This window comes from Leguminivora glycinivorella, chromosome 10, assembly GCF_023078275.1.
Source record: "Leguminivora glycinivorella isolate SPB_JAAS2020 chromosome 10, LegGlyc_1.1, whole genome shotgun sequence".
NCBI lineage: Eukaryota > Metazoa > Arthropoda > Insecta > Lepidoptera > Tortricidae > Leguminivora > Leguminivora glycinivorella.
Genome location: NC_062980.1, coordinates 16,555,099 through 16,570,957, shown reverse-complemented (window position 1 = coordinate 16,570,957; position 15,859 = coordinate 16,555,099). Strand labels below are relative to the sequence as shown.

Here is a 15,859-nt window from a genome sequence, read left to right as displayed (position 1 = left end):
AGGTTCTTTTTTTATTCACTTCTTCCGCGCGGAGGGACTCCACGTACTGTTTTTTTTAATAATATAATTATGCCAATATTAAATTTATTTTACAAAATGAATTGGTTAGTTCTTCATTCTACGTTTTATACTTCTTTATTAGTGAGTACCTAATAATTTTGGAGTTATAGCCTGTCAACCAAACTTTGGCAGTAGCAATGTACATCAAACTAAAGTATCCCTATGAAACGAACAAAAACCAGCAATGTACGTCGAACAGCCACAGATATATTTTTTTCAAGGGGCTCTCTCCTTCCTTACGAATTAGATAATGTATTAAAAAGGGACGGATATGTGCTAGTTATTTCTCTTTTTGGTAGGGTGGAGATTTCCACAGATAAGATACAAATGACACGCGAATTTCCACCGATTTTCAAAACTAGTGTTGCTAGCCCGAGATTTTTAAAATTTGCCGCCTTTTTCTAGTGACAAGATTTGGTTGACGGTCTATAGAATAAATATCTCGAGTCTTCAATATCTTTATTCTATTTATGCTTTACAAATAAATATTTCTTTAACTACTTAACTATTTACAATAAGAATCATAAGCTAAATAATTATAAGCACCATTAAAGGAGCGCTCAAAAATAGTAGGCCCTGGAATTTAGACAAAAAGGATTCTTTGGTGTGGTTAGTTTGATAGATACCGCGGTTAGGGGTTCTGTGGCTAGTCCTCGTATACTTTAGGAATTTTAGGATAATCCCGGGAAAACTATTATAATTTGTATATGTATAAATTAATTTTAAAACGTTCACTGTCCGTGACCCATACATGGGTCACGACGAACTATTGTCATAAATTAAATTTTAAATTCGTCTCCGGAATATGGGTCACCATACCAGAGGGTCACCATACCAGAGGGTTACCATACCAGAGTCTGAGGGTCACTATAGCAGAGGGTCACCGTGTAAGCCCTTTGCTTGGTAAGGAAAGGAAACAGAAATATTTGTGAACGTGTTGAAACTAAAGCCTGACCAGAAATACTTGTATATGACTACGCGCTATGTTGCAGATTTTTTTTCTACTATAGTGAACTGTGACCGCATACATCAGAATAACATTGTTCTCTTGAAAATGTAGGGTTTAAAGATCTATGCACGACCCTGTAAATGACGAATAACAGTTCGGGGGTAGAAAAATAACATAATGTGCTTAACGTAAACCATTTTAAAAGCATTTTAATAATTACTAACCATTTCTTTCATAATTAATGAATCTACGGTTGTACTCACGTTATTAAATCGCTAATATTTACATTACTTCACATTGAAACTACTGTACTAAATCTAAAACTTTTTCTCCTCATAGTTTGAACTGCTATTCTTGTTTCCTGATTTTTCTTCATTACTTTTTACTCCCTCTTCTGTAAAAAAAAACATGAATTAAAAAATAATTGTCAGTACGTAATTTTAAGTTTTTTGATATTGTTTTGTTTCTCATTTTTCCTTTAAAATATAAATATTACAATATTTGTAACTTTGCATGGATTTACCTACTAAAGCAAGATTCAATAAACTAAGTAAATATTAAAGACAGAAGTCCAGTAATTTTTTAATTGAGTCTTTGGAAGTTTAGAGAAAAGCTTCAACATTTATCTTGACGCCGGGATATCCCGGGGAGAGAGACATCCCGGGGAGAGGGACATCCCGGGGAGCAGAAGTCCACAAGATATGAAAAACATGTACAAGATTTTAAGGAAATTTTATAAATAAAAAGCTTTATGGAAATTCGTTAAAAGTAATATTGAAAACTCGACATTTTAAACTTACCTAAACTGTTATTTTCGGTAATAATTTCATTCCAAGGTTGAACTTCTCCAGACATGAAGATAATATAAAACAGGTTACTGAGGAAGTAGAAAGCGATGGACATGAAGAAGACCTTTCTCCATTCAGAAGCGCTCGTCTAAAAAAATGTGTTGTAACACAATACAACGTATATAACTAATAGGTATATAACTATAGATAAATGAATTTAGACTTATGTTGACCAGACAGGCAAGTAAGGGCGCGCGATAAATGATAAAACATCAGGCCGTCCCTATCACACTATTTGTAAGTGCGATAGGGACGGCCTGATGTTTTATCGTTTATCGCGCGACCATGATTGCCTGCCAGGTTATAGTCATAGACCGTGATTAATAACTTTTTTTTTTTTTTTTTATAATGCATAATACCATACATAACTGCAACGAATTATAAGGTCAGCGCGATAAAAATCAAAAAGGTAATCAATCATAGTCTATATCCACGGTCATAATTCTAATTAAAATAACCGCGAGTTATTCAAATCTTACATTATTATTAATAAATTCGCTAAATTCAATTGGAATTGTAAGAATAACCCTTTCTTTTTTAATAGCTGTATCAAACAATAAATACCTCATCTCTGACCACAGCTGAGACACTGAGTGGCGCTAAAATGGAGAAAATGTTTGAAATGCCATTGGTTATACCCATCAAGGTACTGGCAAAGTTCGGTGATATATCAATGTGTGTTATCTGAAAACGATAAAAAAATAATATATAAAATAATAAATAGTTTGGAATTATTCAGTTCAGCTCCGCGGTAATATAAAAGGTAAAGAAATCCAAAATAACAACCAAAATACTCGCTATTCTCGACAAGTTGGGGCAGTATTTCATTTAATTGCAGGGGTAAAGAACACCAGAATTTCTCTGGACCGTACTTGGGTACCGCACGAAAAGCAACTTCAGCCGACAGTCAGTTTATTTTACATTAATTTGATTTATTTTGTCTTGAGGTAGACACCAGTCTTGCATCGCGTGTATCATAACGGTCGGTTTTATCTTACTTATTTATAACAAAAATTACAATATTAACCTTACCAAGAAACCGACGTATTGAGCGCCGTTTAATCCAACTGTGACTATTAGAATGACAACCGCTAGTGCCAAGTGTCCCGGTGGAAGATAGGAAAGGACCAGCAATGCGGCTGCAGGACCCCAAAACGCTGCGACAAAACCAAATATATCCGACAAAATCACACTATTTGAAAGTTTTCATGTGAATGTTACTAGAATTTATGAAAAAAAAATTCAAAAATCATAAATTGTCAAAATGCTGCACTATTAAACATACCAATAGTGTTAAAGATTTTTCGTGTAGTGGATATGGAACAAATATTTCTGTTGATAAGGAAGTCCGCTGACCAGCTGAAGATGAAACTGAGGATGTACATCGCAACATAGGGAAGTGCAGATAAGAAGCCGTTCTGAAATGCAAATATATTATTTTGAAGAAATATTTTCCAAGGGAAATTAGTTTACAATTTTAATTATTAAATTTAGTTTAAGATCAAAATTAGGTAGTATGCATTTTTCAAACTTACGCTTTTAATGTCAACCCCAAGAACTTTAGACATGTAGGAGGGCATCTCAGTGAGGAGCGTCCAGAAACCAAGACTTTGTCCGCAATGCGCAAGTAGGATAGCCAAGAAGGGTAGCGAGGTCCAAATGCTCTTCCATGGGGTCACCATTTTCTAAAATATGTGATATGTTAAAAGTTATCTGTAATGCATAAATATGATCCTAACAATAATGCAATAAATAAATAAAGAATATGAAATAACAAGAAACAACCTTGGGATTAAATCAAAGATCATAGACGACAGTAGGTACCAATCTCTCTAAAACTCGTGTGGGAGGTGAAAGCCCACCCTTAGAGTTGGTCAATGACACCTAGTCTCACAGTGACTCTCAGTAAGGGTCAGTTGCCTCACCCACATTTAACAGACACATCAACTTTACGCAGCAGAGGTCTAGGGAACTTCCCGTACAGTTTAGCCACAGAGAACCTCCTATAGAGTGGCAGTCTTGTATATTTGGTTCGCGATACGAGTCACCAGTGTTTGGGGTGCGAGGAGCGGGCGGGGAATGTGTTAAGCGCGCTGTGATTGGCCGTTTCAAGGACGGCGGGCAGTCGCGCCAGATGAAAAGGGACAGAAGTATGACTGTCCCTCTACTGACGCGTAAGTGGCCAATGTAAGTTGACCTATGCCGGCTCTGAATAAATTATAAATATGACTTATTTGTGGAATGTAATGCCGTCTGTTTTTAAATTTGAGCTTCTTGTTACCTTTCCACACCATTTCACACTACAGGTGGACATCTTTAAGGCATCAAAATACCCTTTTCCAATTTTTTTGTGCGAAAAACACGCGCTGCTTTCGGGTCTGTTACTTGGTCGATACTGATCGGGCACGGCGAGCGCCCGCGCTTATATCAGTGCAAATACTAGGAAGGCTGGCCACCGCGAGTCGTCTTGTAATAGATGTCTATAGGGGTTGGTCTGTGAGTTTAGCGAACGCTCATACGGTGACGAACGGTATCATGTAACTACCTAAGACGGCTTTTGATGAATTTGGGACCAGTTCCGGAGTTCCTTCCCAATGGTTCATGGCATTAGCCGCGATAGCTCTGTTTCACTGGACTTTATCACTGGAAGGCTTTGTTACTTTTTCTTTAACATATGATATAATTATGTTAGTTAATAAATATACGTCTTTACCTTCACTTTGCTTATATCAGCCGAAGAAGTATTTGTTTCAATAAACTTCCTCTCCTCCTTCGAAATCCAACGGCTCATACCCGGCGTGGATGCCCCAAAGATGATCCACAGAAGGGACCAGCTCAAGCAGGCGGCTCCCGTGACGTAGTAAATGGAAGGCCAGCCCCACCTGCTTGCTGAGAGCACTCCGGCTGATACCATTTCGATTACGGTGCCTAGTTGAGCTCCTAAAATAGATATTTATGTAGATGACAAAGCCTGTAGCCGATTTGTTTTATGTCCACTTAACGAAGCTTGCGCTGCTGATCACAAACTATTTCTGTTGATAATTATGAGAAGTAAAACTAACTGTTTATTCTTAGGTGTTGTTTTAAAGGTCTGATGCAAAACCATGCCTTTTCTGTTCAACCAATATTTATTTAGCCATAGAAATTAAGTGTCGGAAGTTTCGGCCTGGACCCAGCCCAGTCTAAAGTGAATCATTCTTTAAAATACCCTTGCCTATGCTAAATTTCTAATTCTTTAATAGAAACATGGTCAAAAACCTAGAAAAAAAAATTACCTGCATATACTATGGTCCCCATTCGACTTCTTTCAGAAACTGGTGACCACTGTCCAAGCAAACCGTGAAGGCTGGGAACCTGAAGACCTTGACCAAGGCCCATGAGAATTCGGCAAGCGCAAACAGCTACCCACCCACCCTGACAAGAAAACATATTCAATATGGCAGTTAGTTCCACATGGAACTTTTTGCAGTAACGGTTAAAATTTTCGCTGCACGGAAATATTTCCTTAGAGAAATTACTTAGCTAAAATATTTTCCAAGTAACTTTTTAGTAGAAGTCTTAGCCAGTGAGCATTTATTCAAGGTGTAAACAGAAACGTAATAGATACACAGTGAGTGATACAACATTTACGGAAAACGAAATCAAAGGGATGATTGTTTTAATGATAATGATCATGATTATTAAAATGTAGTTAACTCAGTGAGGATTTCGTCACCAGTCAGGTTTGAGTAATTGATTCTGATTACATGCCTTTTGAGCAGCATATGGCACGAGAAAATTAACGACACCATTGATCAGCATCGCAGTCAAAATAAGGTTTTTGCCCCCAAACCTTCCGGCCATCATACCAGCAGGGATCTGAAGCAGTATGTAGCCCCAGAAGAAGGATGAAAGGATTATGTCTTGGATGCTCCGGTACCACTCGAAAACCTAGAAAAATATAATGTTATTCAACTGTTTTTTTTACGACATAGGCAGGTACCTGACCGAGAAAGCTGGTCCCAAGCTCTCAAGAGCCGTGGCAAATTGTTGGGATAACGCTATAAAATAGTCACATGTCGAACAAAACGACCAAGGACATTACCAATAGGAACACTCACAGGGTATCCATAGTCGTTGGGACTGGTCATGGCTACGATTCCCATGCTCATACTGACGCGTGTGGCGTAAGCAACAGTGGTAGACAGGAACAGTAGAAATACCATGACGTGACGCATTCCGAACTTTATATCTGGAAGAAAAACGAGTCAATTTAAATTGATGAATAAGGTATCAAACGGTTTTATTTAACTTCATTAACACACATATAGGTAATATCTTATGACATTGCAATAGGAAATGGCTTGACGATGATATTAACACTCTGCAAGGATATGCAAGGGCGTTTCTTCAGACTTAAAAATCTGCACAGCCGGTTCGCATGCTTCCTTAAAGTGTGCATATGCTTATTTAGGTGGCAGTGCTCAGCCAAGCACCCTTATTAGGTTGCGAAGTTGGTTCTTCAACAACGCCAAGGCATTCAAGTATTGCCTTATTGTTGAAGGCCTTGGGGGGTTACCATGACGTACTAAAGACGTTCAGTTTAGGTTGAGAGAAAGGGACACAGCTATAGCAGTTACATAGCTCCGTCCCTCTCTCTCAACCTAAACTTAACGGCTTTAGCACGTCATGGTAACCCCCCTGGTGAGAGCTTTGAATGGTTCATGCCTGGCATGGTTCTTCACAGCTGAATGGTTTTGCATTGAGAGTAGGTTTTTAGGGTGAGTTTAGTTAGGCTTCGGGATACCACAGAAGGACTCTGGGTTTCTGGACTCCTTCAGGCCCTGTACGTGCAGATTCGTCGGATTTTTCATTACCTACGATACCTGCGTGCCCCGGCGTAACCCATCTTAATACAACCTTGTTTTTAAATAGATCCAAGGTTGTATAACCATTGGATATCCGAAGGGATGTAGTGTAGTTGACATAGTTGCATTGCAGGTTGATTGTCGTATATTGTAGGACTGTGATCGATACTAACTCTTCATTATACCAAAATTTTATCCTTGAGAAAATTGAGGCCTGGCGGCTATGGGCTCTTAGTCTAATTGAAATCAGATATAACAAGAATGTTGCTATGATATCAGAACTGTCACAAACAATGACAGGGAGTGACTTCGGCTTACTAAATTTTTCACATGACTATCTGTCATTTAATCGTATCTAATCGGGCGACATGATCTTGTCTGTACGAGATTTATTGCCGTATGATCGACCCTACAGATTAGATTAGATTAATTTGTTTCATAATACAGATTACATTATCAAACGATATCAAATAAATGTCAAAGTATTATCTCCTGTTGTAGCGGTGGCAAAAATATAAGTCAAATTACAAGAAATTCAATAAAATATCAATTAATAAATATTGCATATCCTATAACCTAATTAAGAACAATGATATTGAAAATTAATTAATGTCAATTTATGATCTGGGTGGGTGGGGTTTATGATGTGGGTGTCGTAGAAGGCGACTATGGGATATGGGTTAAATTGTGGCGTAGGCGAGAGGCTGGCAACCTGTCACTGCAATGTCACAGTTTCGTTTTCTTTCAACCCTTTATTTGCCAAGAGTGGCACTGAAGCTTTAGTAGTTTCGTGTGTTCTGCCTACCCCTTTATGGGATACAGGCGTGATTGTATGTATGTATGTATGTTATGATCTGCAGTGTATCGTTTAAATAACCAATAATAATATCTGGGCAACCGAGCTTCGCTCGGTTCTGTTTCGTATCCTTGACATGTGTCGCCATCTAGTTCAAAAATGAATAGTACCTACATCGAGCGAAAGAATTCTCAGCCTTAACAACACAACTACTCCACACGAGATGGCGCGCATTTCGCCACAAAAACTCAAATAGTGTATTTTCTATTCGTTCTAGCCTTGACCTGTGTCGCCATCTAGTGTTTGCAATAAATAGTACTTACATCGACCGAAAGAATTCTGTCTTAACAGTACAACTACTGCATACGAGATGGCGCGCGAAGAAAAATGCATGAAAACTCGAAAATTCGCGTTTTCCGGGACCTAAGGATAAGTTAGACCGATTTTTCACCCCCAAAAACCCCCACATAACAAATTTCTGCGAAATCGTTAGAGCGGTTTCCGAGATCGTCAGTGTAAATAAATAAATAAATAAATATACAAGAATTGCTCGTTTAAAAGTATAAGATTCATTATATTCATTAACGAAATGAAACGGTCTGCAACACAAAAACTCTCAATAGGCGTCTGAAAGTTTGGTCACACAGTCCAGTTGGAAGTCGTTCATAATATTGCTCCTATGACGTGAGGGTTTTTTGAGCTAAGGTCATAGTCATAGTTTCAAATAGGTTTTGTGAAAAATGGGTCAAAATGCGTTGTTCTACAAATATTGCATCTGCATGAGTGTCTGGCATTTACTCCGGCCAAAGTACTTTTGTATTATGAAGAGATATTTCGAATCAGTCGAGTTACCCCATATTATTGTTCCGTGTGATAATAATGAATGAAAATGAGCACAGTACACGGATAAGGCATCCGTGTGATATGATGGGAAGTGCAAAAACGGCTCCACTCAATTTAGCACGTACTTTATCGACGTGACTTTTCCAGTTAAAGTAGGAATCTATGATGTCTAGAAACCGGTTTTCGCTGCATATAGGTAAAGGGGTGTTCAAGAAGCAAACAGGGGGGTTACCATGACGTACTAAAGACGTTCAGTTTAGGTTGAGAGAAAGGGACACACCTATAGCAGTTACATAGCTCCGTCCCTCTCTCTCAACCTAAACTGAACGGCTTTAGCACGTCATGGTAACCCCCCAGGTATTTAAACTTGACGTCCCGAGAAAATCATGACATCCAATTTTCGAACTGGAAGAGATCCCTCTAAGGGATGTTTACCTTTGTACTGTTTAACTGTTTAACTTTATACTTTGTAATTATTTACTGTTACCTATTTAGTTACTGCGTTATATGTTTTTGTACAATAAAGAGTGCTACTACTACTAATACTGCTACTAAAATTTAACAACATTTAAAACTAAAATATAAACAGTAACTATAGAAAAACAAGTGCAGTGATATACACGCATCATCTATCAGCTGCTAGTGTATCAAATAATAATAAAAATTGCTACCTGGTTTTGGCGCCCGAACCTGTTGCGTCATAGCCACCATTGTTTTGAACTCAAAATTTACTAATAAAAAAATATATAAGTATTTTACTTTTAGGTGTATTCGTTTTTTTTATTCATTAACTGCAATGTGTCGCGGTTTGTATTTAGCTACTCAAAGCATTGCCGAGTGAGCAGGAAGTTGGCGTTTGCGCCGGTTACTATTGAAACTGTTTTTATATACCTATCAATCGAGTTGTCGATACGGGCCGGGCGAATCTGTACGGCTGCCGGAGCGTAGAGGGTTTTATCGTAGACACTGCGTCGTTGCCACATTCATATATGATACGTTATTAGAGTAAGCCGCGAAGAACTCAAAGTTTATATTTACTGATTGTCAGACTCACAGAGATAAATAACGATGTAGAGATCAGAGCCATCCCTGATTCAGCATTAGATTCAGCCTCAGTAAATACTATGGCTGTGTCATCTGCATAGGAGAAGGTTTCTGCATATGGAATGGCCATTTCACAGAGGTCGATGATGTCAACCAAGAACAGGGTAGGCCCCAATACACTTCCTTGTGGCAAACCATATGACATTCTGTCATCCCACTGATAAGTTTCCCCAGCTTGACTTGTGGTTTCTTGCCAGAAAACTAACTTGTTAACAAAGAAACTTGTGTTTCTCTAACCCCTTTTTTCTCTAGTTTGTGTACAAGCATAACAAGCATAGGAATAGAGACGGTATCAAAAGCCTTTTTTTAGTTCAAGAAATATAGATTTATAACATTTAATCTCATTCAGAATTTTACAATTCACTTATTATGAATCTCTTGTCATTATAATTAGCAGTAATGGGCGTTTATAACACAACAAAAGTGTAGTTACTTATACAAAACACTTGGACAGTAGTAACTGTTATTTGTATATAGTGACAGCGTATGTACAACATTAGGGGGTGAGACATATGATAGAATATTTTAAATTTGATAAAATAAGCAAGACCCCTAAATACTACGCACTTCTTATTACTATCTAAGGTTTCCACAGCTAGACGTGACATAAGGACAGTTATGGCATCTTCACTTGTTTTCCGTGTCTAAAATCAAATTGATTTTGTGATAAAAGATTAAATTTTGTGACATGTCATTTAGGTAGTATCTTATCTAGGATCTTTAACATAACATCAGGTAGCACTGATATCGGCCTGTAGTTATTGATATTGTCTCAATCCCCACTCATGCGCACAGGAGCGATTATAATGTTTAAATATTTTTGAGAATAATATCTAAGCCAAAATTAAGATTTGTTATTATAGAACCAACTCTTAAGCTGCGTAAATACTTTATAAACTTCATAGGTACGTTGTACCAACCCAGCGTACTAGTAGATTTCAGTTTTTTTTTATCTAGTTGAAGATTTCAATACATAATGGCTTACAGGCAATAGAACTAATGATCCAGGCTCTATAGGAAGTCGGCCAAGAAACACATTTCGATCGTTTTCAGAGTTCTGTTCTTCTTCTGATTCTGAAGGAATCTGTTCCACGAGATGTTTACGAATGTTAGCTATATACTTATCGTCACCACTTTGAAAAATCTTGTACAAATATGTTCTTCTGTCAATGAAAAGAAAAAATATATTGAACAGAATGCATTCTTACTGCGTTTTAACTTCATTGTGAGATAAGAGATTTTTTCAATGTAGTGATATTAATTACATAAATGATGTGCTGACTCTTATGCCTTGCCAATTGGAAACATGGCTAATTTCTATGCCAAGATTTAACTTATTTAAATATTTTTAAATTATTCCTTTAATTTAAAATATGGCAAAATTCGCACCTCCTCCGGCAGGACTCGAACCTGCGACCAACTGTTCTAGATTCAACATTATACTGTAAGTGAATTAATTATTTTGTTGTGAAAAAAAAAACGCTTAAACATTTTCAATATCTTTATTCTATTTCAGCTTTACAAATAAATACTTTCGTTACCTAACTATTTACATTAAATCATAAGCTATATTTATTATTAGCACCATTCTTGAAACGCTCAAAAATAATAGACCCTGGAATTTAGACAAAAAGGAGTCTTTGATGTGGTTACTTTGAAAGACCAGTTTCTGGGTTCTGTGGACAATCTTAGAGTTCTTTAGGAATTTTAGGATAATCCCGGGAAAGCTATTTTAAATAGTTTGTAACTTAATTATAACACGTTCATATGTACATACATATATAGTTACATGGGTCACGACGAACGATTGTTATAAGTTCGGGCCCGGAACAAGGGTAACAAAGTAGCCGAATGAGAAAATCTGAATATTTGTGAACGTGTTAAAACTGTGCTAAATGCCTATGTCAATTTATCATAGTTTTAGTTGGGGGATACTATCATTGACGTACTTTCATAGTTTTTTTGTACCTACATCTATTTTCCGGAATTGAAGAATTCCCATTTCGCACCGAACAGTAATTGAAGTTCTTTAAAGTCTCTTTCTTGTAGCTTCGATTAATAACAAATGGAACGTATTTTTATTGTGACACATTTCTAAATGACCTAATACCAAAAGAATATAACAAACAATTCATTAATTACAGTACTAACCATTGCTTTCACAGATTTGTTGCTGCTAACCAATGAACGACTTATCAGTTTAAAGGATGACTCACGCTAAGCCGAGCCGAGCCGAGCCGGCACGGGCCGGGCCGAGGCGTCCGGCACATCATTTTCAGTGACTGATGATCACGTGGAATTTCTTATACAGGGTGTTCCAATGAACGTAATACAAAACATGTTATTCAAACTCGTCTTCCTATTGCTAAAACACTATCTTAGGTCGCGTGTTGTTAAACTAATTAATAATCATTAGTATCATTGTTTTCCTAAATTCTGTTAATTTGGTCACAACATGGTTTAACCCTTCCTAGGTTGTTAAGAGAAAATAGTTCGAACCTAGTTTTGTAGTATAAACTCACCTTTTTGGTTATCTAGACTGACATCTTATGAATAAAATGCATTCTGACATGTTACCTGTCACAATAATCAACACCTTGATAACTGATAAGACACCTACAACTAACATATAGCAAGACATGCCATGACGTCACAATGAGTGTCCACATTTCCAGAATTGGATTTATTTATTTTGTTAGAAAATTTGCAAAATTTAATTACGTCCAATTTTAAGGTCTGAATACCTACATGCAATATAATATCTTCGTCGTTAATAGAGCCGGAATCACTTATTTTGAATTACGTTCATTGAAACAACCTGTATAGATAATGAATCGCCAGAATCCGCGGCCCGGTCTAACTTGAGACTTCGTGTTAATGCGGTAGTTAGGTAAGGTACCCACTTTGTGGTAACAAGTGAGATCACTATAAATAGGTAATATATCGGTCTTGGACGCATATTAATACTTTAAAGATATCAAAATGACCTATATATATTATATATATTATTAGATACTATGCAAAGACATATGTAACTCCGTATAGACGGATAAAGTCTAAGAAAAAACGTACCTCAAAGCCATAGAGAAAAAGGTACGGTGGCCTAGATGGCGTTACACCTTTGGGGAACGCTCGGCTAGATGGCGCTAATATTAATATTTGACATTTTAATACATATCAAACTAAGAATATGGGCCAAATTGTCAAAACTGAGGTTCAAAAGTTCTAAGCTTGTGTCGAGAGATGGCAGTCTATGCACTGTGATTACACATTTTACTTTGACAATAACGCTCTATAATACTCGATCCTCTTTGATACTATGTGATAGGTGGATTTATATCTCGATCACACTAATAAATACTTCAACATGTCTATACCTCAAAAATTGCAAAGACAAGTGCAAATTTGTTTTTTGTAAGTCGTGTTGAAACTGAAATACATCGGACCTTTTTATTCATCTTTGCGCAGCTTAAGATAACGTATTTTATTTAAGGTAAATTTTAACTTTTAGCCATTATCATTCTGAAATGTGACTAGTGACGAACGAAACAGATGAATGTTAAATCATTTAAAAATTAGACAAATAAAAAAACTATTTTGGTGTTATTTAGCTTATTATAAAAATATTAATATGTAACACGCAAATTCTACATAATAATTGTATTATGGTACTTCAGTTCAAAACGCCTTTATCTCGTAAGGAGCAAATTGTACATTAATAAAAATAGTTTAAATTCTTTGTAAGCTCTGAATTAATCACATAACACTTGTAATATTGTAATAGATAATAACTGCTCTCATATTTTTTAAAGTTTATGAAAATTAACTAATAATTTACAACTACTTACGTTATTACATAAAATAATAGTCACACATATTTTAAGCTCAAAATATTTTATAAATTATTATTGTCACTTCTTGCATTTAGATACTTTGAGCTCTTGGTTATCTCTAAAACTAAATTACATGACTAGCTAGCACAGCTAACAAATAAATTAATATTTACATTACACCGCAACCCCTCGTTTCAACCCCTTATTTGCCAAGAGTGGCACTGAAGCTTTAGTAGTTTCATGTGCTCTGCCTACCCCTTTATGGGATGCAGGCGTGATTGTATGTATGTATGTATGTATTACACCGCATTAAAACTTCTACTAAAACTAAAACTTCTCCTCTCCATAGTTTGAACTGCTTTTGTTCTTTCTCGATTTTTCTTCATTACTTTTTACTCCATCTTCTGTGAATAAAGAAAAAAACATTAAAAAAAACGTCGTCACTAATTTCGAATTTGTAGATTTTTATTTGTTTTAACGTGTTATATTTTAAAATAAAAATGTTACATACAGTTTTATGTAATATTACAGCTTTTCATGGCTTCAATGGGGCACGATTCAGTAAACAGTATTAAAGTGACGACCGCTCTGGCCTAGCGGATAATGACTCTGCTTGCTAAGCCGCAGTTCCCGGTTCGAATCCCGGTAAGGGCATTTATTTGTGTGATGAGCACAGATATTTGTTCCTGAGTCATATCCATGACTCAGGAACAATTTTTCTATGAATAATATGTGTATTTGTATATTAAATATACCATTGTCTGAGTACCCACAATACAAGCCTTCTTAAGCTTACCGTGGGGCTCAGTCAATCTGTGTAAAAATTATAAAAAAAAAGTAAAGTCGACGATGTATGAGAAACTTGTAAAAGCCAAAAACCAATTTACTTGATATAAAAAACTTACCTAAACTATTATTTTCTGTGATGGTTTCATTCCAAGGTTGAACATTGCCAGACATAAAGAGGATATAAAACAGGTTACTGAGGAAGTAGAAAGCGATGGACATGAAGAAGACCTTTCGCCATTCGGAAGCGCTCGTCTAAAAAACGGTAAAAAAAGATAAATACTTATATAGAATATAGACATATTGATCAGGATATAGACCGCGGTTATGTACCTATTTGATCTTTGTTGAGCTCCCAATGTTGAATCGCAGTAGCATGCATACTGTAATGTAACTGAAGATCACGGCTAGATTTCAAAGTTGTTGTCAACCAATACAAAACCTTCATTTACCTGTGATCATAATTGCATGTACCGCATCGAAATATCAGGAGCTCGACGAAAATCAAATAGGTCGTATGGTCCATATCCCGGTCAATATAATTCTAATTAAAGTAACCGTGAATCATTTAAAACTCATATTATAATCAAATTCACTCAATTCAATTTGAATCGTCTTAAATATAGTAACCCGTTATTTTCTAACACAGAAAACTATTTTTTAAGGTTACATTATTAAAAATCGATTATTTACTAAAGTAATTCGATCCTGCAAACCTGAGTAACTTCGATAACGACTTCCACCGCCTACTAAAGTGATTTCTTTGATAATTAAAAAGCGCCTGAACATTTTTTCACCTAACACCGATAAATTTTTAAATTGATCGGAAAGAGGTTGTTATATTCTCAACCTTTTTAATGGCGCTCAATTACTATTAAAGACCCTGTATTTTTATTTTAAATTTTAAAAGTAAGTAAGTATCTAATTTTAATGAACTTAAGAGTCAGCACGAAAACCAGAAGCGCTATATTTATAAATGTGTCTTCTTCTTCCTCCTACCCTTATCCCACGTTATGTGGGGTCGGTATAGGGTTTCTGCTCGAGAGTCTCGAACTCGAGACCTCGAGAATTTCAGCTTCATTCGAGACGAGAAAAATATGACAGCTACTCGAGACGTCTCGAGTCCCGAATGTAAAGTACGACCTGAAGTGAAATGCAACTTTTTACCTTCTGTATAAGGAAAGGCATGGAAAGATTTGCGATGTCCGGCGTGGCTTCCGTAGCTCAATTGGTTAAGAGCCTTGCACGGATTGCAAATGATGCGGGTTCAAGTCCCGCCGGAAGCGTAAATTTTTCCATTTTTTCCTTTAATATAAAAATGTTTAGAATCGTTAGCAGACGTTTCTGCTTGTTAAAAATAAATTTAAAACTATCAATTTTACATTATTTTGACGTTTTTTTTTAAAGCAGCCTTATGTTTATTTCAAAGAAGATTTTTATTGCTCTTACGCATTTTTTATAATAGTGTGGTGCAATAAAAACTACTAATCATATTGTCGTTTATTATTTTATCAAAATTTTACCATTTATAAAAAAGACTCGAGACTCGAGAAGACTCGAGACTTTGGGATCGAGATTTCTCGAAACTCGAGACTTCTAATAGGTCGAGAAATCAGAAACCCTAGGTCGGTACAACACATCTTCCTCTTTCATTCTCCTCTATCTTTCGTCAACTCAACACTCACGTCTTTCTTTCTCATATCCCCTTTCATTCCTTTCCATCCCTCAATATTCATCTCTAACATTCATTTGCCTAAGTAAGTATATGAGATTCATCATTCCTCATTACATGC

At 36.3% G+C, this 15,859-nt stretch overlaps 1 protein-coding gene across 1 annotated transcript in view; it reads right to left on the bottom strand.

The window, feature by feature from the left end:
* Window positions 1–502: 502 nt before the first annotated feature.
* LOC125230408 overlaps window positions 503–15,859 on the bottom strand; it is a 59,414-nt gene continuing 44,057 nt past the window's right edge. Inside the window, exons 10-24 of the mRNA XM_048135546.1 lie at window positions 14,186–14,321; window positions 13,615–13,684; window positions 10,433–10,610; window positions 9,398–9,604; window positions 9,235–9,325; window positions 5,958–6,088; window positions 5,608–5,787; window positions 5,133–5,271; window positions 4,571–4,797; window positions 3,393–3,542; window positions 3,143–3,275; window positions 2,890–3,014; window positions 2,422–2,541; window positions 1,810–1,945; window positions 503–1,403 (exon numbers count right to left, since the gene is read on the bottom strand). Of these exons, the coding sequence (XP_047991503.1) occupies window positions 1,327–1,403; window positions 1,810–1,945; window positions 2,422–2,541; window positions 2,890–3,014; window positions 3,143–3,275; window positions 3,393–3,542; window positions 4,571–4,797; window positions 5,133–5,271; window positions 5,608–5,787; window positions 5,958–6,088; window positions 9,235–9,325; window positions 9,398–9,604; window positions 10,433–10,610; window positions 13,615–13,684; window positions 14,186–14,321 (2,100 nt within the window). The 3' untranslated portion in view covers window positions 503–1,326. The remainder of the gene's footprint in view (window positions 1,404–1,809; window positions 1,946–2,421; window positions 2,542–2,889; window positions 3,015–3,142; window positions 3,276–3,392; window positions 3,543–4,570; window positions 4,798–5,132; window positions 5,272–5,607; window positions 5,788–5,957; window positions 6,089–9,234; window positions 9,326–9,397; window positions 9,605–10,432; window positions 10,611–13,614; window positions 13,685–14,185; window positions 14,322–15,859) is intronic.